The sequence below is a fragment of the Chiloscyllium plagiosum genome, unplaced genomic scaffold (genome assembly GCF_037043375.1).
Source record: "Chiloscyllium plagiosum isolate Xiang-an unplaced genomic scaffold, Cpla_swu_hap1 HiC_scaffold_1, whole genome shotgun sequence".
Lineage (NCBI taxonomy): Eukaryota > Metazoa > Chordata > Chondrichthyes > Orectolobiformes > Hemiscylliidae > Chiloscyllium > Chiloscyllium plagiosum.
Window position 1 is genome coordinate 95,700,307 of NW_028270139.1, and position 22,494 is coordinate 95,722,800.

General features: G+C 45.5%; 1 protein-coding gene across 1 annotated transcript in view; it reads left to right on the top strand.

Moving 5' to 3' along the window:
- LOC122549171 (chondroitin sulfate proteoglycan 4) overlaps positions 1-22,494 on the top strand; it is a 109,344-nt gene that overhangs the window by 22,259 nt on the left and 64,591 nt on the right. The window contains exons 2-3 of the mRNA XM_043688541.2: positions 13,733-13,896; positions 13,985-17,530. Of these exons, the coding sequence (XP_043544476.2) occupies positions 13,733-13,896; positions 13,985-17,530 (3,710 nt within the window). The remainder of the gene's footprint in view (positions 1-13,732; positions 13,897-13,984; positions 17,531-22,494) is intronic.

A 22,494-nucleotide genomic window follows, 5' to 3' on the forward strand; every position in this document is an offset into this window, starting at 1 on the left:
CCTCAAAGACAGACTTTGGGACAGGTAACAGCGAAAAGTGGCCGAGCAGAGGCTGATGGCCAAGTTCAGTACCCATGGGGTAGGCCTCAACTGGGACCTTGGGTTCATGTCACACTACATGTGACCCCACTGCACTATATAAGCACATGCGCGCATACTCACGCAGACCCTCTCTCATACACTCACACAAACCATCCTTAGATTTATACCACTTTACATTCTCACACTCACACCCATATATACACACACACCCACTCATAACACCAATACACACACACACACACACACACACACACACACACACACACAGTTTGAGAGGTGAATTTGTTCTTGCAGTATTACATATTAATTTCAGTTACATCACACTGTTAACTTTTGCTATAAATTTTGTGTCTTATGATCTTATACGCCACAACCACCTGATGAAGGAACAGTGCTCCAAAAGCTAGTGCTTCCAAATAAACCTGTTGGACTATAACCTGGTGTTGTGTGATTTTTAACTTTGTTGTTCCTAATGATTGTGCAAATGACTTGACCTCCACAGCTCTGTTTGAACATGAAAGATCTTTTTTAAGAAACAGTAATTAGAAGATATAGGGAGCTGGGATAAATGTGCATGTTTTTAATGAAAAACTACATATGCAATGTAACACCTTTTATTTAAAAAGGGAAGGAAACAAAACCCAACCAAAGGCCAGATAGCTTAACATCTGTTGTTGGGAAAATGTTAGGGTCTATTATAAATGGTAACTATCGAGAATGATGAACATCAAGGCTTAATTAGTGCTCTGTGAGTAAAGAGAATATAGATCTGAACTCCTAATTAACTGTACATGTACAAAAAGGTTTCTTTCTATGAATAAAGTATATTTTTGCAATAAAAATGCAGAGCATTTGGAAACACATCATGTGATCAAAGTTGGCTGTCTCAGAGAGACAATGGTATACACACAGATGAAGATACAGCGGACACACTTAGGGCTGTATAAAAATCAATTAATTTTTTGCATACTTAAATGAATAATGCATGCTTTTAACTACTAGAGATATCTCGATCACTATCTTTCACTACCCTGGGTTCTGTAACTAACCCTAAAAGTTATTAGCTGGGACAGTTGGCAGCTGGTCGGGCTGAAACTCTTCACAATGTCTCACCACACCTCCTGACATAGGGAACCTCTTGCAGTGTTATTCTTTGAAATTCTGCTGAACAATCAAGGGTTTTCTCAGGCTCTTTATACACAGGTCTTTGTGCCAAGTGTATGCCTTATTTGGAATTATCTGTGCATGTGACCAATCCTGAATGTTTCATCCAAATGTATGCCATATTTAGTAGAGACCGCAGTTACTGATTTCCTGCAATCTTAACTCACCTGAATAACTTAGTCTGATTCCACTCTCATAACAGCCCGTTGTAAAGCTTCCTATTAGTTCCTGTTATCTTTAGCCTTATCCAACATCTAGTAGAGTCATCATGGTTTCACCAAAGGGGAAATCCGAAGAAGGTTCACTAGACTGATCCCAGATGGCCTGTCTCATGAGGATAAATTGAGTAGATTGGGCATGTACTCACTAGATACAGAAAATGTCAGCAACGTTTATTGAAACATAAAGATATTTTCTTAGGGCACTTCACAGGGGAGATGTGGAAAGGTTGTTTCTCCTTGTGGGAAAGTCTAGGACCAGAGGACATAAATAAGCGACCACTCATTCTGAGATTAAGAGTGAGATGAAGAATTTCTGAGTGCTTTGAATCCTTGGAATTCTTTGGGACAGAGGACTATTGAGGCTCTGTCATTGTGTTATATTCAGGGGACTCAAAGGAAGAAAAGTGGAGTTGGTGATTGTCGGAGAAATTCAGCCCAATGAATCCGAGACCACAAAGGAGGATCACGGTAAAATTGACTAGCGGTTTATTAAACAAAGCAATATCGTGGAAGAGAAATTGACTGGGCTGACACAGAACTGATTCTCTGCACAGATGGCCAGAATGCCATCGGAAAGTGCAGGCATGCTTTATAGGGGTACAGTGCAAAGCTGATAATTGTAAAGCAGTTACAGTACAATGGTGAAAATTGTAAAGCGGTTAAAACAAGAATAAACTGAATAGAAGTTAATCAAGCGTCCGGCAGCAGCAATTCATTTGTAATTGGCACAGGAGATTCCAGCCATCTCCATGAGTGGGTGAGAATGTCTTCTAGAGGATTCTTCATTGTACTTCCCATCTGTACGAATATGTGTAAATGTTTTTCTCCGGCATTCGGGTCTGTCCATTGTGTTCCTCCTGCGAGCGAAGCCTTCTGGGATTTCTCGCTCTGCTTCTTTGTTTATGCAGTATCAGTTTTAATGGGAAGTAAGCCTGCCCTAAGGGTATTGTGACTGCAGTACTAATCCGGCTGGGAGCTTTGCTGTGAAGGAGAAAGTAAGGACTACAGATGCTGGCGATTAGAGCCAGGAGTGTGATGCTGAAATAGTACAGCAGGCCAGGCAGCATTTGAGGAGCAGCAAAATTGGCATTTCGGTCAAAAGCCCTTCATCAGGAATGTGGCTTGGAGCCTCGGGGATGGAGAGATAAAGGGGAGGGAGTGGAGCGGGGGCGAAGGTAGCTCAGAGTGCAGTAGGTGGATGGAGGTGGGCGTAGAGGGGAGGATGGAGCAGATAGATGGGAAGGAAGATGGACAGATGGGACAGGTCATGAGGATGGTGCTGAGCTGGAAGGTTGGAACTGGGGTAGGATGGGGGGAGGGGAAATGGGGAAACTGGTGAAAACTACATTGATGCCCTGGGGTTGAAGGATCCCGAAGCGGAAGATGAGACGTTCTTCTTTCAGGCGTCGGGTAGTAAGGGAGGGGTGATGGAACTGGCCCAGAATCTGTATATCCTTGGTGATGTTGGTGGGGGGGCGGGGGGGAGAGAGGGTTAAAGTGTTTGGCCGAGGGGCAGTGGGATTGATTGGTGTGGGTATCCCGGAGATGTTCCCTGAAGCACTGGGGAGACTGGACGCCTCTTTGCAATGTAAAGTAGACTGCATCAGGAGCAACGGATACAGTAAATGACATTGGTGGATATGCAGGTGAAACTTGGATGGATATGGAAGGCTCCTTTGGGGCCTTGTACAGAGGTGAGGGCGCAGGTTTTGTAATTCCTGCGGTGGCAGGGGAAGGTGCTAGGAGGGGAGGGAGGGTTAAGGGGCATGAACCTGATGAGGTAATCGTGGAGGGAGCGGTCTTTATGGAAAGCGGATGGGGAGGGAAATATATCTCTGGCAGTGGGGTCCATTTGTAGGTGGCGGAAATGTTGGCGGACAGTGATGCAATGTATACGGAAAGTGAAGACCGGGGGGGGGGGTTCTGTCCTTGTTGCAGTTGGAGGGGTGAGGTTCGAGGGCGGAGATATGGGAAGTGGATGACATGGGTTGGAGAGCATCATCAACCATGTGGGAGGGGAAATTGCGGTCTTTAAAGAAGGAGGCCATCTGCTGTGTTTTGTGGTGGAACTGGTCCTCCTGGGAGCAGATGTGGTAGAGGCGGAGGAATTGGGAATACGGGATAGCATTTTTGCAAGAGGGAGGGTAGGAAGAGGTGTAATCCAGATAGCTGTGGGAGTCGGTGGGTTTGTAGAAAATGTCAGTGTTGAGTTGGTCACCGTTGATGGAGATAGAGAGAGAGGTCCAGGAAGGGGGGAGAGGTGTCGGAGATGGTCCAGGTGAATCTAAAGTTGGAATAGAATGTGTTGGTGAAGCTGATGAACTGTTCAACCTCCTCATGGGAGCACGAGGTGGCAGCAATGCAGTCATCAGTGTAGCGGAGGAAAAGGTGGGCAGTGGTGCCGGTCTGATAGACTGTTCCACGTAGCTGACAAAGAGACAGACATAGATGGGGCCCATACGGGTGCCCATGGCTACCCCTTTCATTTGGAGGAAGTGGGATGGTTCGAAGGAGAAATTGTTGAGGGTGAGGACCAGTTCAGCCAAAGGAATAAAATTGTCAGTGGAAGGGTACTGTTGGGGATGTCGGGAGAGGAAGAAACAGGGGGCTTGAAGGCCCTGGTCATGGCGGATGGCGATACGTAAGGACTGGATGTCAATGGTGAAGATGAGGCAGTGGGGGCCGGGGAACCTGAATTCTTGGAGGAGGTGGAGAGAGTGGGTGGTATCGAACAAACGTGAGGAGTTCCTGGACCGGGGTAAGTGGAGATGAATTCAGTGGGGCAAGAGCAGGCTTAGGCGATATGTCAACTGGGGTAGTCAGGCTTGTGAGCCTCGCCTCAGTCCAAGGCCCCAAAGGAGCCTTGCACATCCATCAAAGTTTCACCTGCATGTCCACACACGTCATTTACTGTATTCGTTGCTTCCCCATACAGTCTCCTTGACATTGGGGAGACAGGACGCCTACTTGCAGAGTGCTTCGGAGAACATCTCCAGGACACTCACACCAATAAACCCCACCACCCTCCACTCTGCCGAGGACGTGCAGATCCTGGGCCACCACCATCACCACTCCCTTACTAATCGACGCTTGGAGGAACAATGTCTCCTCTTCTGCCTTGGGACCCTCCAACCCCACTGCATCAATTGGATTTCACCAGTTTCCTCAATTTCCCCCCCCGCCTCAAAAAAAACCATACCCCAGTTCAGCACCATCCTCATGACCTGTCCCACCTGTCAATCTTCCTTCCCATCTATCCACTCCATCGTCCTCTCCAACCTATCACCATTACCCCCACCTCCATCCACCTATTGCACTCTTAGCTACTTCCCCATAGCCCCACCCCCTCCCACTCCCATTTATCTCTCCACCCCCGAGGCTCCCAGCCTCATTCCGGTTGAAGGGCTTTTGCCCGAAATGTCAATTCTCCTGTTCCTCATGCTGCCTGACCTGCTGTGCTTTTCCAATACCACACTCTTGGGAAATGTATTCCCTGCTTAGGGAGTAGCTTGGCCATGTCTGGTTTCTTTGTTAGTCTGTTTAGCCAAGCCTGGGGCATTGTGGGTGTGCTCTGTGTGTGTTGGCTGGCTTGATTTCTGTGTTTCGCAGACCAGCTTCTGTGTTTTTTATGTGGCCATGCTGTATGTGGGCAGGGTAGCAGGTCTTTCTCCCACAATGATTATCAGATCAAGCCTGATCTCATTGAATGCTAGAACAGACTCAATGGGCTGAATGGCTTATGTCTTATGTCTTTTGGTGTTATATATATATTTTGTAAAATATAGTAACTTCGCCATATAACTTAGCTTCTGATCTCTCTTGAAGCATGATCAAAATTCCATTACAACTGTTTTCAGTAAATTATCAGAACTGTTGATGTACTTTATCTGTTTCATACCTCAATGCTGTTTTAACAAAACCTTCCAAGTGTATTCGCCACCTTGACCGACAAGTTGAGCAGACACATGGGAAGACCAGCTGCAAGTTCTTCTCCAAACCCCACATTATCCTGGCATGGAAATATATGATCATTTCTTGAGTCACTAGGTTCAAATCACACAACCTCCTCCACAATGGTACTGTGTTTTTTATTACTAGTAACTTCCGGATTTTAAAGTGTTTAAAATACATTTACAGGCTACTTGTTTGTTTTTAGTAGTAACTCATCAAGGCACACTGCGTGGTCCTTATCACATCGCTATCTTGTGCACAGTTTAGCTGCAGAGGTATTGAGCAGAACACAGCACTACCATTTGTGCAGATACTTCAGCAATAACGAAGCTTTGAATGAGTATTGTTCTGTTAAAGCTGTCGTTTTGTGGGTGAGATTTTGTTCAAGATATTAAGTGGGCATTTAGGGATGGATAATAAATACTGGTTTTGCCAGCAATTTCACAGCCATCAATAGAACCAAAACTAGAATAAACCAAAACCCTGGCATGTGTAAAATCAGCAAGGTTTTGCTCTTTGTCCAAATAGCTATGTCCAAGTCCAAATAGCGATTTAATTTCAGGAGTACTGAATCACCTGTGAAGTGCTTTTGGATGTCCTACATTTGAGAAAGACACTATCTTTACAATTTTTTTTCTTTTTTTTTAAAAGTTTTTAAAGCAAACTAGTGGGTGGCACGGTGTCACAGTGGTTAGCACTGCTGCCTCACAGCGCCAGAGACCCGGGTTCAATTCCCGCCTCAGGCGACTCTCTGTGTGGAGTTTGCATGTTCTCCCTGTGTCTGCGTGGGTTTCCACCGGGTGCTCCGGTTTCCTCCCACAGTCCAAAAATGTGGAGGTTAGGTGAATTGGCCTACTTAAAGTGCCAGTAGTGTTAGATGAAGGGGAATGGGTCTGGGTGGGTTGCGCTTCGGCGGGTCGGTGTGGACTTGTTGGGCCGAAGGGCCTGTTACCACACTGCAAGTAATCTAATCTAATCTAATCAAACTGAAATCTCATACAAGTGATGGTGATTGTTTCTCAAAAAAGTTCATTTGAATTTGCTTTGAACTTATATTGTAAGTAAGCCTTGCAACTTGCCAATGACTACTACCTCGAGCCATTGCTTTATCCTGAAGGGCCTTATTTTGTGTCCCTTACCCTTCCTTACCCTTTTAGTGGTATAGTAGATCATTGACTATACTATTGCATCCAGAGCCTGGATTTTCATGCGAACCAAACCTGATGCATTTAAGATCTCTGCTGTTTGAATTTATGAGGTATACAGTCAACAATGCACATGCATAATTGAGCGCTTCCCAAATTTGCATTAGGAAATTATACGATAGGTTTTTTAAAAAAAGGGGGAGGGTGAAATCAGACCAATGCAATAGTGGGAAGTGTTCAACAATCTATTATCTGCACATTACTGGGGCAAAATGGAAAGTGCAAGTTAGCAAAATTCCTTCACGAAACAATATTTAAGCTCTGAATGAGCCTATTGTTGTTTTGTCCTTAAAAGGAATCAGCAGCCCCTTATCAGTAAACTTGTACATTTGTGCATTATAAAATAGAACACTCCTTATGAAACAGTGTGCATCTTCCTAAGAGTAGAAAGTGAGGGCTGCAGATGCTGGAGAGCAGAGCTGGAAATGTGTTGCTGGAAAAGCGCAGCAGGTCAGGCAGCATCCAGGGAACAGGAGAATCGACGTTTCGGGCATAAGCCCTTCTTCAGGAATGAGGAAAGTTTGTCCAGCAGGCTAAGATAAAAGGTAGGGAGGAGGGACTAGGGGGAGGGGCGTCGGAAATGTGATAGGTGGAAAGAGGTCAAGGTGAGGGTGAATAGGTCAGACTGGGGTGGGGGCGGAGAGGTCGGGAAGAAGATTGCAGGTTAGGAAGGCGGTGCTGAATTTGATGGATTTGACTGAGACAGGGTGGGGGGAGAGGAAATGAGGAAACTGGTGAAATCCGAGTTCATCCCTTGTGGTTGTAGGGTTCCTAGCCGGAAGATGAGGCGTTCTTCTTCCAACCGTCGTTTTGTTGTGGTCTGACGATGGAGGAGTCCAAAGACCTGCATATCCTTGGTGGAGTGGGAGGGGGAATTGAAATGTTGAGCTACAGGGTGGTTGGGTTGGTTGGTCCGGGTGTCCCAGAGGTGTTCTCTGAAACGCTCCGCAAGTAGCCGGCCTGTCTCCCCAATATAGAGGAGGCCACATCGGGTACAGAGGATGCAATAGATGATATGTGTGGAGGTGCAGATGAATCTGTGGCGGATATGGAAGTTTCCTTTGGGGCCTTGGAGGGAGGTGAGGGGGGAGGTGTGGGCGCAAGTCTTGCACCTCCTGCGGTTGCAGGGGAAGGTGCCGGGAGTGGAGGTTGGGTTGGTGGGGGGTGTGGATCTGACGAGGGAGTCACGGAGGGAGTGGTCTTTACGGAACGCTGATAGGGGAGGGGAGGGAAATATATCCTTGGTGGTGGGGTCCGTTTGGAGGTAGCGTTTGGAGGTCTCTGCGGTCGCCGCAGCCACTTCCGCCCCCACTGACATCACTAACCTACACGCCCACTACCCCGCATGTGTCTCCGCCCCCACTCCGATCTCCACGCCTAACCCCGCCCCCCCGGTGAGTTCCGTCACCTCGCCTAACCCCGCCCCTTCGCCGATCTCCGACTGCATGCCTAACCCCACCCCCACGCCCATTTCCGTCACCACGTCTAACCCCGCCCCTTCGCCTATCGCCATCACCACGCCCAACACCGCCCCCACGCCGATCCCCGTCCCTGCCCCCAGACCTAACCCCGCCCCCACACCCAGCTCCAGCCCCACACCAGGTCCTAGCTCCCAGCCCTGCCGTGTTTTCACTATCCCTCCAGACCTACCCCTCTCTGAGGATGAAAGATCAGTCCTCAGCAGAGGCCTCACCTTCATTCCCCTACGCTCCCGGATTAATGAATTCAACACGCGGCGTGACATCGAACAATTCTTCCGCCGCCTTCGCCTCCGTGCCTACTTCTTTAACCAAGACTCCCGCCCACCCTCTGACGACCCCTTCTCCCGCCTCCAACACACCCCATCCACCTGGACACCCCGTGCTGGCCTCCTACCTGCCCTCGACCTCTTCATAGCCAACTGCCGCCGCGATATTAACCGCCACCTGAACTCCCCCACCCCTCTCACCCACTCCAACCTCTCACCCTCGGAACGCGCAGCCCTCCACTCACTCCGTTGCAACCCCAACCTCACTATCAAACCAGCAGACAAGGGAGGCACGGTAGTAGTTTGGCGCACCGACCTCTACACCGCTGAGGCCAAACGCCAGCTCGCAGATACCTCCTCCTACTGCCCCCTTGACCATGACCCCACCCCCCACCACCAAACCATCATCTCCCAGACCGTCCATAACCTCATCACCTCGGGGGATCTCCCATCCACCGCCTCCAACCTCATAGTCCCACAACCCCGCACCTCCCGCTTCTACCTCCTGCCCAAAATCCACAAACCTGACTGCCCCGGCTGACCCATTGTCTCCGCCTGCTCCTGCCCCACCGAACTCATCTCCGCATACCTTGACACCGTCCTGTCCCCCTTAGTCCAAGAACTCCCCACCTATGTTCGGGACACCACCCATGCCCTCCACCTGCTCCATGATTTTCACTTCACCGGTCCCCAACGCCTTATTTTCACCATGGACATCCAGTCCCTGTACACCTCCATCCCCCATCACGAAGGACTCAAAGCCCTCCGCTTCTTTCCTTCCCGCCGTACCGACCAGTACCCTTCCACTGACACCCTCCTTCGACTGACTGAACTGGTCCTCACCCTGAACAACTTCTCTTTCCAATCCTCCCACTTCCTCCAAACGAAAGGAGTAGCCATGGGCCCCAGCTATGCCTGTCTCTTCGTAGGATATGTGGAACAATCCATCTTCCGCAACTACACTGGCCCCACCCCCCACCTTTTCCTCCGCTACATCGATGACTGTATCGGCGCCGCCTCGTGCTCCCACGAGGAGTTTGAACAGTTCATCCACTTCACCAACACCTTCCACCCGACCTCAAATTCACCTGGACAGTCTCAGATTCCTCCCTCCCCTTCCTCGACCTTTCTATTTCTATCTCAGGCGACAGAATCAACACTGACATCTACTACAAACCGACCGACTCCCACAGCTACCTGGACTACACCTCCTCCCATCCTGCCCCCTGTAAAAACGCCATCCCATTCTCCCAATTCCTTCGACTCCGCCGCATCTGCTCCCAGGAGGACCAGTTCCAAAAACGCACAACACAGATGGCCTCCTTCTTCAAGGACCACAATTTCCCCCCCGACGTGGTCGACGATGCCCTCCACCGCATCTCTTCCACTTCCCGCTCCTCCGCCCTTGAACCCCGCCCCTCCAACCGCCACCAGGACAGAACCCCACTGGTCCTCACCTACCACCCCACCAATCTCCATGTACAGCATATCATCCGCCGTCATTTCCGCTACCTCCAAACGGACCCCACCACCAAGGATATATTTCCCTCCCCTCCCCTATCAGCATTCCGTAAAGACCACTCCCTCCGTGACTCCCTCGTCAGATCCACACCCCTCACCAACCCAACCTCCACTCCCGGCACCTTCCCCTGAAACCGCAGGAGGTGCAAGACTTGTGCCCACACCTCCCCCCTCACCTCCCTCCAAGGCCCCAAAGGAAACTTCCATATCCGCCACAGATTCACCTGCACCTCCACACATATCATCTATTGCATCCTCTGCACCCGATGTTGCCTCCTCTATATTGGGGAGACAGGCCGGCTACTTGCGGAGCGTTTCAGAGAACACCTCTGGGACACCCGGACCAACCAACCCAACCACCCTGTGGCTCAACATTTCAATTCCCCCTCCCACTCCACCAAGAATATGCAGGTCTTTGGACTCCTCCGTCGTCAGACCACAACAAAACGACGGTTGGAGGAAGAACGCCTCATTTTCCGGCTAGGAACCCTCCAACCACAAGGGATGAACTCGGAATTCACCAGTTTCCTCATTTCCCCTCCCCCCACCCTGTCTCAGTCAAATCCATCAAATTCAGCACCGCCTTCCTAACCTGCAATCTTCTTCCCGACCTCTCCGCCCCACCCTAGTCTGACCTATCACCCTCACCTTGACCTCTTTCCACCTATCACATTTCCGCGCCCCTCCCCCAAGTCCCTCCTCCCTACCTTTTATCTTAGCCTGCTGGACAAACTTTCCTCATTCCTGAAGAAGGGCTTATGCCCGAAACGTCGATTCTCCTGTTCCCTGGATGCTGCCTGACCTGCTGCGCTTTTCCAGCAACACATTTCCAGCCTCTTCCTAAGAGTGACAATATGGAAGACCTAGTGCTCAGTTCTGACAGACAGTGAATGCATTCATTATTCAGGTTTTGAATGGTGTATAGAAATGTAACTATTTCTTAGCATTTATTAGAATGAATGTTTCTGTTGCAGAACATCTAGTTTTATTTGGATGTACACAGCATTTATCTTAATTCCTTTTAAAGTGCTTTAATTTAGTGTTTATTGATAAGAAATAAATGTAGATTTGATCAGTTCTTAAAGGTTTATAGTCATTTAACTAGTGAAATGCATCAAGAGTTTCAATGGATAGAATTCCTGTACTTAATGATTAACACCAGTTCAACTATTAACAATAGAAAACAAAGGATTTTCTATTTGGGATTGGAATTAAGTGGGGATCCAAATACTACCATGAATCGGGAATGGTTACAGACTTTTTTTTTTTACAGTTTTTTTTTATTGTAGAACATGGGCATCGCCGACTGGCCAGCATTTACACCTGCCTCCGAGAAGGTGGTGGTGAGCTACCTTCTTGGACCACTGCTGTCCGCATTCTGTAGGTTGACACAAAACGCTGTTAGCGAGAAAATTCCAGGATTTTGACCCAGCCACATTGATGGAGTAGTGATATATTTCTAAATCAGGATAGTGACTGACTCTCTGGGAAACTTTTCAAGTGTGCTATTCCCATGTATCTGCTGCTCATGTCCTTCTAGATGGAAGTAGTTGTGTGTTTGGAAGATGCTATCTAAGGATCTTTGAATTTCTGCACTGCACCTTGAAAATAATACACACTGCTGCTACTGAGTGTTGGTAGTGGAAGAAGTGGATGCTTGTGGATGTGGTACCAATTAATTGGGCGGCTTTGTTCTGGATGGTGTCAAACTTCTTGAGCGTTGTTGGAGCTGTACCCATCTAGGCAAATGGAGAGTATTCTATCTCACTCCTGATTTGTCCCTTGTAGACAGTGGACAGGTTTTGGGAGGTCAGTTACTTGCTGCAGTATTCCTAGCCTGTGACCTGCTTTGGGAGCCACTGTGGTTTTTGTGGCTCGTCTAGTTGAATTTCTGGTCAATGGTAACCGTCCCCCCAAGATGTTGATAGTGGGGATTCAGTAATGGTAGCACCACTGAATGTCATGGGGCTGTGGACAATTGGACAATTAAAAGCTGAAGGCTGTGTGCACACTATCCAACTAAAGACCATGGTTGGGCTTTTGAAATTGGCCAATAATAGATCCTCCATGTAATGCTGAGAGGGGAGAGGAGTGTGAATAAAATATCAGTTGGGCATTGAGTATAAGAATTGGCAAGTCACATTGCAGCTGTACAAAACTTCAGTTAGACCACGTTTGGAGCATTTTGTGTAGTTCTGGTCACAACACTGTGGGAAGGATGTGGAGACTTTGGAAAGGGTACTACAGAGGTTTACTGGGATGTTGCCTGGATTGGAGTGTATTTACTATAAGTAGAGTTTGGACAAACTCTGAATGTTTTTGCTAGAGACTTTGAGGCTGTGGTGTGACCTGATAGAAGTATATAAAATTGAGAGGCATGGATAGGGTGGATAGTCAAAGTCTCTTTCCCAGGATGGATATGTCAAATACTAAGTGACATCCATTTTAATGTGTGAAGGAGAAAGTTTAAAGGAGATGTGCAAGGCAAAGTTTTACACAAAGGGTAAAAGTCAAAACTCAAAAAGAGGGTAGTTGCAGCAGGGAGTGAAGCGTTACAAACTGTGTGCAGACAGATGAGATTAGTTCAAAATGGCATCATAGTCAGCACAGACATTGTGGGTCAAAATCTTGTACTATACCTTTCAATGTTCTATTTGGTGCACTTCACCCTCATTCTCAGAATCTCTTGTCATGGTTGAATTCCACTCACTGTGAATATCTAGCTATTGATTATAATCTTCAAGATTATAATCCATGTTAGAGAGGGGCCTGTAATTCAGAATACAAACCACTAGAAGCTGGTGGATGGAGACTTTCACTGTCATTAATCCTGTACTCCATGCTGAATCTAGAACCTGTCTAACTACCAGTGATAGACAATATACCACTGGAGAGTTTTAACAAGAGGGTGGCACGGTGGCACAGTGGTTAGCACTGCTGCCTCACAGCGCCAGAGACCCGGGTTCAATTCCCGCCTCAGGCGACTGACTGTGTGGAGTTTGCACGTTCTCCCCGTGTCTGTGTGGGTTTCCTCCGGGTGCTCCGGTTTCCTCCCACAGTCACAAAAGATGTGCAGGTCAGGTGAATTGGCCATGCTAAATTGCCCGTAGTGTTAGGTAAGGGGTAAATGTAGGGGTATGGGTGGGTTGCCCTTCGGCGGGGCGGTGTGGACTTGTTGGGCCAAAGGGCCTGTTTCCACACTGTAAGTAATCTAATCTAATCTAAGAGGAAAAACCTAAATAATTGCACTGGGTTCCATGAACATAAGCTAGTACTTTGGGAAGATCATGGCAACCTGCCATGCTGAACTGTACAGGTGGTGTAAAGTTTTTGATGTCTGGAACAAATAATTGACAGTGTTCACATCTCATTCATGCTCAAAGTGCTATTACTGAACTCAGTATGCAGTAGGGTAAATAGTCATGTCAATTATGCTCAAAGCCTTGACTATTGTTAATGGTAGAAACAGAAAGTGCTGGAGAAATGTGACAGGTCTTGCAGCATCTGCGTCGGGAGAAACCGAGTGAACATTTCAAGGCTAATGACTGTACATCACTCTATACTAAAAGCACCCTTTTGTCTTGTGCTCTGGGCACCTTCGCTATTTGTTCCATTTGCTCCTCCTCCTATTCATCAACAGCATTTTCCAGTCTCCTCCTCCAATTCTACAGAAATGTCATATTTGATCCAAAATATTAAGTGTTTTTCTCTCTCCACAGATGCAGTCAGGCCTGCTGAAATTCTCCATTACTTTGTTTTTATTTCAGATCTCCGGCAGCCACAGTACTTTGTTTCTATTTGACTATATTTATGTTAATTTATGTTGTAGATAACATTGATACACATAATGGCTATCATAATTTTTAAAACATTTATTTCAGCTTCATTTTTTGGAGATAGCTACGTACAGCTTAAAGTAACAGAGACCTCTAGCAAGACATCATTAAGTTTACAATTCCAAACTTCAAAGTCGAATGGACTACTTTTCCTGGCAGCAGGTGAAAGTGACTATTGTTTGGTGGAGCTGCAGTCTGGGCATGTACAGGTATGTTAGTTAGAAAACTGCAGAAATATTTTGAGACAGTACGCTTTTGCTTTTGCTTAAATTTTGATTTTTTTTTCTCTGTTCTTAGGTGAAATTGGACCTTGGTTCTAGTGAAAAGATTCTTCGATCTGAGCGAGGAGTGAAGTTAAATGATTTGGCATTGCACACATTGGACCTATACCATGAGGACGGTGAGGTTACCCTGAGAGTTGACAATCACTTCAAAACTGCTGTGAAGGTGCCAGGCCTGCTTCATGAGCTTAACACTCAACATGGTCTTTTTGTTGGAGGCACTGGCGGCTTTGACAAACATTACATGGGAGGTGCAACAAGTAACTTCCGTGGCTGCATTGACAAGGTGGTATTCAACGGACAGGACATCTTGTCATCCTTAAGAACGTATTCTGGCTTTAAAAACGTGCATGAGGTTTCAGCAGGCTGTAGTGATGAATTTTTTGCCGAAGACAGTGAGCCACTCAGCTTATTTAGTTCCAAATCTTACCTTGAATTTGCCTCGTGGGACGCACAAGAGGAAGGGATACTGGAATGTACTGTTCGCACGACTCAGCCATTGGGCCTGCTGCTGTATAGTGCAGGCCGACAAGGTGACTTTGTTGCTATGGAGATTGCAGAAGGATTAGTTCGAGCAGTTATTGGGAAATCTGGGAAAAAAACATACCTTTCGTCGCTAAGTAGTGTTAATGACAATAATTGGCATGACATTAAGCTGCGATTTACACCTAAGCATCTTTACCTTATAGTGGATGGGGAAACAGTAAAGGTTACTCTGAGTGCTCGCAGCAAAAATGTTAAGTTGAGGGGCCCTCTGTTTATTGGTGGCATAGATGACAGCACTCGTGTCGAAGTGTTAAAGATTGGCCTTCTTTCCTTTGCGGGGAGAAGAGCAAGGGGAGGGTCCTTCAGGGGTTGCCTGAAGGCCGTGAAAGCTAATGCAGAAAAAATGAGTTTAAAGAATGTGCTGGTTACAAAAGACATTTCATCCGGCTGCGCAGTGGCAGTTCAAAGCTCTACAACTGTTAGAGCAACCACAGCACAAATGTTAGTGTTTTCAACAGTTTCCACCCGACAAACGACTGTTAAACCCACCCCAAAGGTACAGACAACAAAATTTCTGACCCTCAAGAACCTAATAGTTGCAGAAGGAGGACAGGCAGAATTGGAATCTAAACACATCAAGTTGAACCTAGAGTTCAAACAGTTGGGTGTGCGCCCATCACAAATAATATTTAAGATATCAAAGCAGCCAAAGCACGGGCACCTAAAATTGAACACAGGTCCAGAGCGTGAACCGAATTCTTTCACCACGTTGGACCTCTGGTACGGGCGAGTATTATACATTCACGATGGATCTGAAGATTCCCATGATCAGTTCTCATTTTCTATTTTTACAAGCACCAAAAAACTGGTCCCAGAATACCTGAAAGGAGACAGACAGTACCTATTTAACATTACTGTTACTCCAACCAATGATGCCCCTGAACTTGTCCTTCCTGAAGGTAATTTGTTCACTTTGCTGGAGAATTCTAAGAAATGTCTTACAAGTAATGTGATTAAGGCTACAGATGTTGACACAAATTCCACAGGTCTTCAGTTTTCCATTTTGGGAAATCTTAATGCCGATGCTGGATTTTTGGATAATGCCATGAATCCTGGTATGGCTATTACTACATTCTCGAACACTGATTTGGAAGAAGGAAACATATATTATGTTCACCAGAATGTTCGTACCTCAAGGCTAGTGTTACGTGTCAGTGATGGTGATAAAGTGAGCAACACTGTAGTTTTACGAATAATGGCTGTACCAGTGGATTATAAAGTGATAAATAACACTGGTCTAGTAGTGGAACAGAGTAATGCAGCCCTGATCACTAAATGCAATTTGTCAGTGGAAACTAATGCAGTCAATCAGGAAATAGAGATCCGTTATAACATTGTTAAAGCCCCAAAGTACGGTGAAATTCAACGACTGCAATCTAGTGGCAAATGGAAGAAAATCTCTTCATTTTCTCAACGGTCGGTGGAGCGTGACCGCATCCGATACATTGGCACTTTCCACAAACATCAGTCTGTAAATGTAACTGAGATGTTCACGTTTAAAGTTAGTATTGGGAGCATGACAAGCGAAGAGCTGGATTTTCCCATTATAGTGAAATGGGTTAATTTCAAACTTCTAAAAAATAATCCATTAGGGATTGATAAAGAGAAGAGACGAGCTCTGACTTCTGAAAATCTCCAGGCTGTCGTGGAAGGTGCAAGGATTTCTGAAAGTGAGCTGCAGTATAAATTGGTGACTCTACCTGAAAGAGGACAACTTCTGCTGAATGGCAAGATTCTAAACCAAAATTCCTCTTTCAGTCAGAAAGATATATCCGCACAGAAAGTAGAATATGAATTATTAGAAAAACCTCATGAAGATACTGAGGACATCTTCCACTTTCAACTTTTCTCCAACCATGCAGTGTCTCTGATCCATACTTTCCAAACACTAATTAAAGCTGATGTTAATACTGTTAATTTGACAAATAACGGTCTCACTTTGGTTGAAGGAGAAGGCGAGTTAATAACTCAGGCAGAGTTGTATGCAGAAACCGTGAACTCTAAAAGTTTTGTGTACACGGTCAAGCAGAGTCCAAGATTCGGCAAGTTGAAACGGATCAACCGTTCTGATTCATCTGACAGTAATGACAATATAACAACCTTTACAAATGAAGATATTTTAGGACAGCGTCTCATGTATGTGCATGATGATTCTGAGTCTACGCATGATGAGTTTATATTTGTTGCAGGCACGGCTGTAGACCATTCCAATTCAGATCCAAACACTCTGTCTATTGTGGGAACGTTCTTTATTACAATTCAGCTCAGAAATGATGAGAAACCAGTTCGCGTTGTTGACCAACTTTTCCATGTGGTGAGAAATGGTCAGCGGTTGCTGACATCTGAAGATTTGCGCTATCACGATCCTGATTCAGATTTCGATGATGCACAGCTGTTGTACACCCGCCGTGGTATTCCTAACGGTGACCTAGTTCTAGTAAATAACACCTCAAGAAAGCTTTTCCAGTTCTCTCAAGAAGATCTTGAACAGAAGCGTGTTTTGTTTGTGCATAATGGTGCTGACAGTGGCAGGTTTGTCTTGTTTGTAACTGATGGCAAACACTATACTTCTTCGTTACTTGAGGTCCGTGCCTCAGATCCTTATGTTCGAATAGTCAACAACACAGGTCTTCTGGTGCAGAAAGGACAAGGAAAGCCCCTAACAACAGCTCATTTCAGTGTTAACACCAATCTTTTTGTTTTAGATGAAAGTGAGATTAATTACAGAGTGTTTCTGTCACCAAAGCACGGAGCACTGCATTTGAATGGTATCCACACAGAATCCTTCACTCAGAGTGACTTGAAGAATGGTCGTGTAGTGTATCGCCATGACAACAGCAACAGCTTTTTGGACATGTTCAACTTCACAATAAAGGTAAAGCATGTACTGCTGGATGGAAGTGTGACTGTTCGTATATACCTGGAAAGCCATCAGCGTGCTCCAAAAGTCCTGCACAACAGAATTCTGCTGGTTGAGGAAGGGAAACCTGTGAAGATCAACAAAAATAACCTTCAGGTGAGAGAGCTCCATTCAAGATGCATGGCCATGCTTGCATATGTACTGCTATCTTCCTTAATTCGCCATATATGTTTGTATCCCAGTTTATTTCTTTCCCATAAAAAAAATCCTTTCAAAATGACAGGTTGTTTATGGAGTTGTTTTAGCAAATGGACTGTTCTCTGATGGAAATCGAACATTTGACTGCATACAGAACCTGCCATTGATTAAGTAGGATGTCATTTACCAAAATCCCCTCACATTTTCAGTATGCCAAGATGCTGAAGTATGATGTGATGTGATGAAATAGAAAGCTTGGCTCCTTACTAAGCCCGTAATTATTCCCTTATGCTGGATGACTTGTTAAATTCTAAGTGCTGTTTGTGATAATATTGATTTTATCAACCAATGTGGAAATAAAAGTTAAAGTACAACTAAATTACATGGTAAGTGATATAGCATTAACCTGACAGCAGGTTAATGCATTAGACATGTTTTTAATTTTAAAAAATGTATATTTGCATGATATCAGAGGGCAATGTGTTTATATATCAGAGGGCAATGTGTTTATGTATCAGATTAACATTCTATAAGCAAGCAAATACCTAATCCTTTCTTGACACTTTATCTGTACCATCCATTGTTCTTTCATCTGTTTCCAAGCATGTTGCAAGCAATGAAGCAGTAGTGCAGTGAATCAGAAAGGCAAATGTGTACTCGAAAGCTAAAACACCTATGTAATTAGTAGGTTGGTTAAAATGTTAATGATTATTTCTTAACTCCTTTTACCATTGGCACACTTTACACCAACTAATTCACTGCATATCTGTTCCAGCTATATAATGGTGTAACTGAATCCATGCATCTTCTACAATTGAATTGTCAACTATCCAAGGACCCCACTCATCACTCCGTGTAGCAGTTTAGCTTTGACAAAACAATTCCTGCCAAAATTGTGAAAATTAAAATTGATCAACGGTTGAGAGTTAATCTGATCTTCAAACTGTATTTTTAATTCAAAATTCAAGAGTTTTAACCAAAACTATGATCTGTTTTCCTCTTTTTTTAATCTGCGAGACAAGTAAGTAAAATCACCAAAGTCTCAGTGGACCTTCGGGCTGCTGTCGTCTTAAAGAGAGAGTGACAACCGGTAGTGATTAATCTGACAGTAACTCTGCCACAGGCAAGGGGAGACATTGAGAAGGAGAGTCCTTCATGGTAACCTCAGGCAGAATGGAAATTGAACCTATGCTTTTGGTGCCACTCTGCATCTCAAACCAACTATCCAACCAAGGTGGAATGTTTTTGTCGACCGCATGTCATCTAATCCTTCATTGTATGCATTTTCCTTAATTGCTGGCTGTAGTTGCTGTTGTGTGTTTTACTGCACTAAAGTTGCATTCTATACTGTGGGCCGTACACGGACAAGTAACGTTTTGAAATATATTGTGAACATAGCAGCAAAACAATAGAACATAGAACAGTACAGCATGGTACATGGGAGACTGATTAGCAACTGCTTAAAAATGTGTTGCTGGAAAAGCGCAGCAGGTCAGGCAGCATCAAAGGAGCAGGAGAATCGACGTTTCGGGCATAAGCCCTTCTTCGGGCTTATGCCCGGTTCATTTGATGCTGCCTGACCTGCTGCGCTTTTCCAGCAACACATTTTTAAGCTCTGATCTCCAGCATCTGCAGTCCTCACTTTCTCCTAGGCTGATTAGCCAGGTTAGAACTCAAGGAATACAGGGAGAACTAGCCATTTGGATACAGAACTGGCTCAAAGGTAGAAGACAGAGGGTGGTGGTGGAGGGTTGTTTTTCAGACTGGAGACCTGTGACCAGTGGAGTGCCACAAGGATCGGTGCTGGGTCCTCTACTTTTTATCATTTATGTGAATGATTTGGATGCGAGTATAAGAGGTACAGTTAGTAAGTTTGCAGATGACACCAAAATTGGAGGTGTAGTGGACAGTGAAGAGGGTTACCTCGGATTACAACAGGATCTGGACCAGATGGGTCAATGGGCTGAGAAATGGCAGATGGAGTTTAATTCAGATAAATGCGAGGTGCTGCATTTTGGGAAAGCAAATCTTAGCAGGACTTACACACCTAATGGCAAGGTCCAAGGGAGTGTTGCCGAACAAAGAGACCTTGGAGTGCAGGTTCATAACTTCTTGAAAGTGGAGTCGCAGGTAGATAGGATTGTGAAGAAGGCATTTGGTATGCTTTCTTTTATTGGTCAGAGTATTGAGTATAGGAGTTGGGAGGTCATGTTGCGGCTGTACAGGATATTGGTTAGGCCACTGTTGGAATATTGCGGACAATTCTGGTCTCCGTCCTATCTGAAAGATGTTGTGAAACTTGAAAGGATTCAGAAAAGATTTACAAGGATGTTGCCAGGATTGGAGGATTTGAGCTACAGGGAGAGGCTAAACAGACTGGGGCTGTTTTTCCTGGAATGTCGGAGGCTGAGGGGTGACCTTATAGATGTTTACAAAATTATGAGGGGTATGGATAGGGTAAATAGACAAAGTCTTTCTTTTCCCTGGGATCGGGGACTCCAGAACGAGAGGGCATAGGTTTAAGGTGAGAGGGTAAAGATATAAAAGAGACCTAAGGGGCAACTTTTTCATACAGAGGATGGTAAGTGTATGGAATGAGCTGCCAGAGGAAATGCTGGAGACTGGTACAATTGCAGCATTCAAGAGGCATTTGGATGGGTATATGAATAGGAAGGGTTTGGCGGGATATGAGCCGGGTGCTGGCAGGTGGGACTAGAATGGGTTGGGATATCTGATCAGCATGGACGGGTTGAACCAAAGGCTCTGTTTCCATGCTGTACATCTCTATGACTCTAATAGGTATGCCAAAGGTGATTCAATTAATTTAAAATCATCCAGCCAAAGAGATACTTAGTGCTTTCCCAGTACAGCATCATGTTTCTCTTCACTTGATCGGGGCGGCACGGTGCCTCAGTGGTTAACACTGCTGCCTCATATCGCCAGGGACCTGGGTTCAATTCCAGCCTGGGATGACTGACTGTGATGAGTTTGTACGTTCTCCCATGTCTGCATGGGTTTCCCCTGGGTGCTCCGGTTTCCTCTCACAATCCAAAGATGTGCCAGTTAGGTGAATTTGCCATGCTAAATTGCCCATAGTGTGTTCAGGGATGTGTAGGTTAGATGCATTAGTCAGGAGTAAATGTAGAGTAATAGTGCAGGGGAATGGGTCTGGGTGGATTATTCTTCAGAGGGTCAGTGTGGACTTGTTGGGCCAAAGGGCCTGTTTCCACACTGTAGGGATTCTATGACTCCAGAATTTTGCACCTAAATAATTTCTAACCAAAACGTTCAGTGGTATTATGCACCTTTGAAATAAGTGGGACTTGAGCCTAATCCTCCCTGTTCAGATGCAGGGATACTACATATGTGCCACAAGAGCCCATGTATAACATTGTACAGGAAATCTAGTCCATAGATGGGTTGCCCTTTGAGTGGAGAAGAATTTCTTGATATTGTGTTCTCCATTTACCGCAACTAACTTCAAATGTACGTTCTTTGCCTGACTCGGACCATGTAAAGTATTATCTTAGTAATGTTTATAGAATGGCCCAGGTTTTGTGATTGATGTTTGAACTATTCCAACTAATACCAATCACTGGTGAAAGATAGAAAAAGGGATCTGATTGACCTGCCCGTTTTCTGGTCCCTGCGAGACCATCTCCTGAGGACTAGGAGGAGGCGATCCAATCACCACTGTGGACTCAAATATGCAGACCGTCACTGCTCAACCAACCTTGCTCAGTAAGCGGTCACCGTGTGATACGTTCAACACAACCATTCTAAAGCAGGGAATCATGTTGCGAAGTGCTGCCTCTGATAGCAGGTAGTCACAGTGGGAGGAGAGCATAGAGCAGGGGAGTGGTTGGCTTTTTCGAGCATCTCCCTGCAGGGAGCAGTATGTTTGGCAAGTGGAGGGCTGGACCAAAGTCCATGATGAAAGGACCAATTTAGCAAGCTCCAGCACCTGTGTGTAGGGCAGCTGGATGTTGGCCTGGGAACCAGGAAGGGGCACTGTAACCAGTATGCAGCTGCTGGATACCTAGCCAGATAAACGGTCAAAATGTCTCCCAGTCAGAGGACCCTCATTGAAAATGAGAGAGCGCAAGGCAATAGCCCAGAACTGAGACTGAGTTCCAGACTGATAAATTGATGCACTGAGGAGTTACAGCCATGGAGAGCATAGACCAGAGCTACTGATGGTGGCTAGAAAGCTGGAAAATGGTAGCTGTGTGGACAAAAAGCCTTTAAAGATCCAGGTGGACCATCTAGACCTAACTCCACAACCACCTGATGAAGGAGCAACTCTTTGAAAGCTAGTGCTTCCAATTAAACCTGTTCGATTATATCCTGATGTTGTGTGATTTTTAACTTTTGTTAACCCTAGTCCAACACCGGCATCTCCAAATCATTTTTTTTCAGCTGCTTTTTTGATGAATTCACTATTGTTTCATTCCATTGGGTGTTGATCTGGAGTTAGTTATTCAATATTGCATATTGACTCTGTAGCCAGTGAGGATTTGTTTTTAAAACACCGCTGCCATCAGCTGCATGCAGTTCTAAAACAAAATGCCAGATCTTTCTTTAACTTATTTGCCTTCCTCCTTCCAATTTACTCCATTCTTGTAGAGTGCATGATTTTATTGTGTTTGTACTAATGTGGCTTTTATAGGGATCTGTGTGAGTTCCTCCTTGCACAGTGAATCATTATTCCTGTTCTTGGTTTTCACTAAACCTGTGGCTGTGAGTTGCTTCTAGCTATGCTGCTCTGGTGTTATTAAAGGGTATTGTTCTATAAACAGGAAAAGGTTGTTGTGCAAAGAATTTAGAGCACAGGACCAGGAGATTTGGGTTAAACAAGTGCCATCCTGCTTTATTGTTTCTCACACTTTCAACCCTGTTCATTCTCTCATGCATTTATCTAA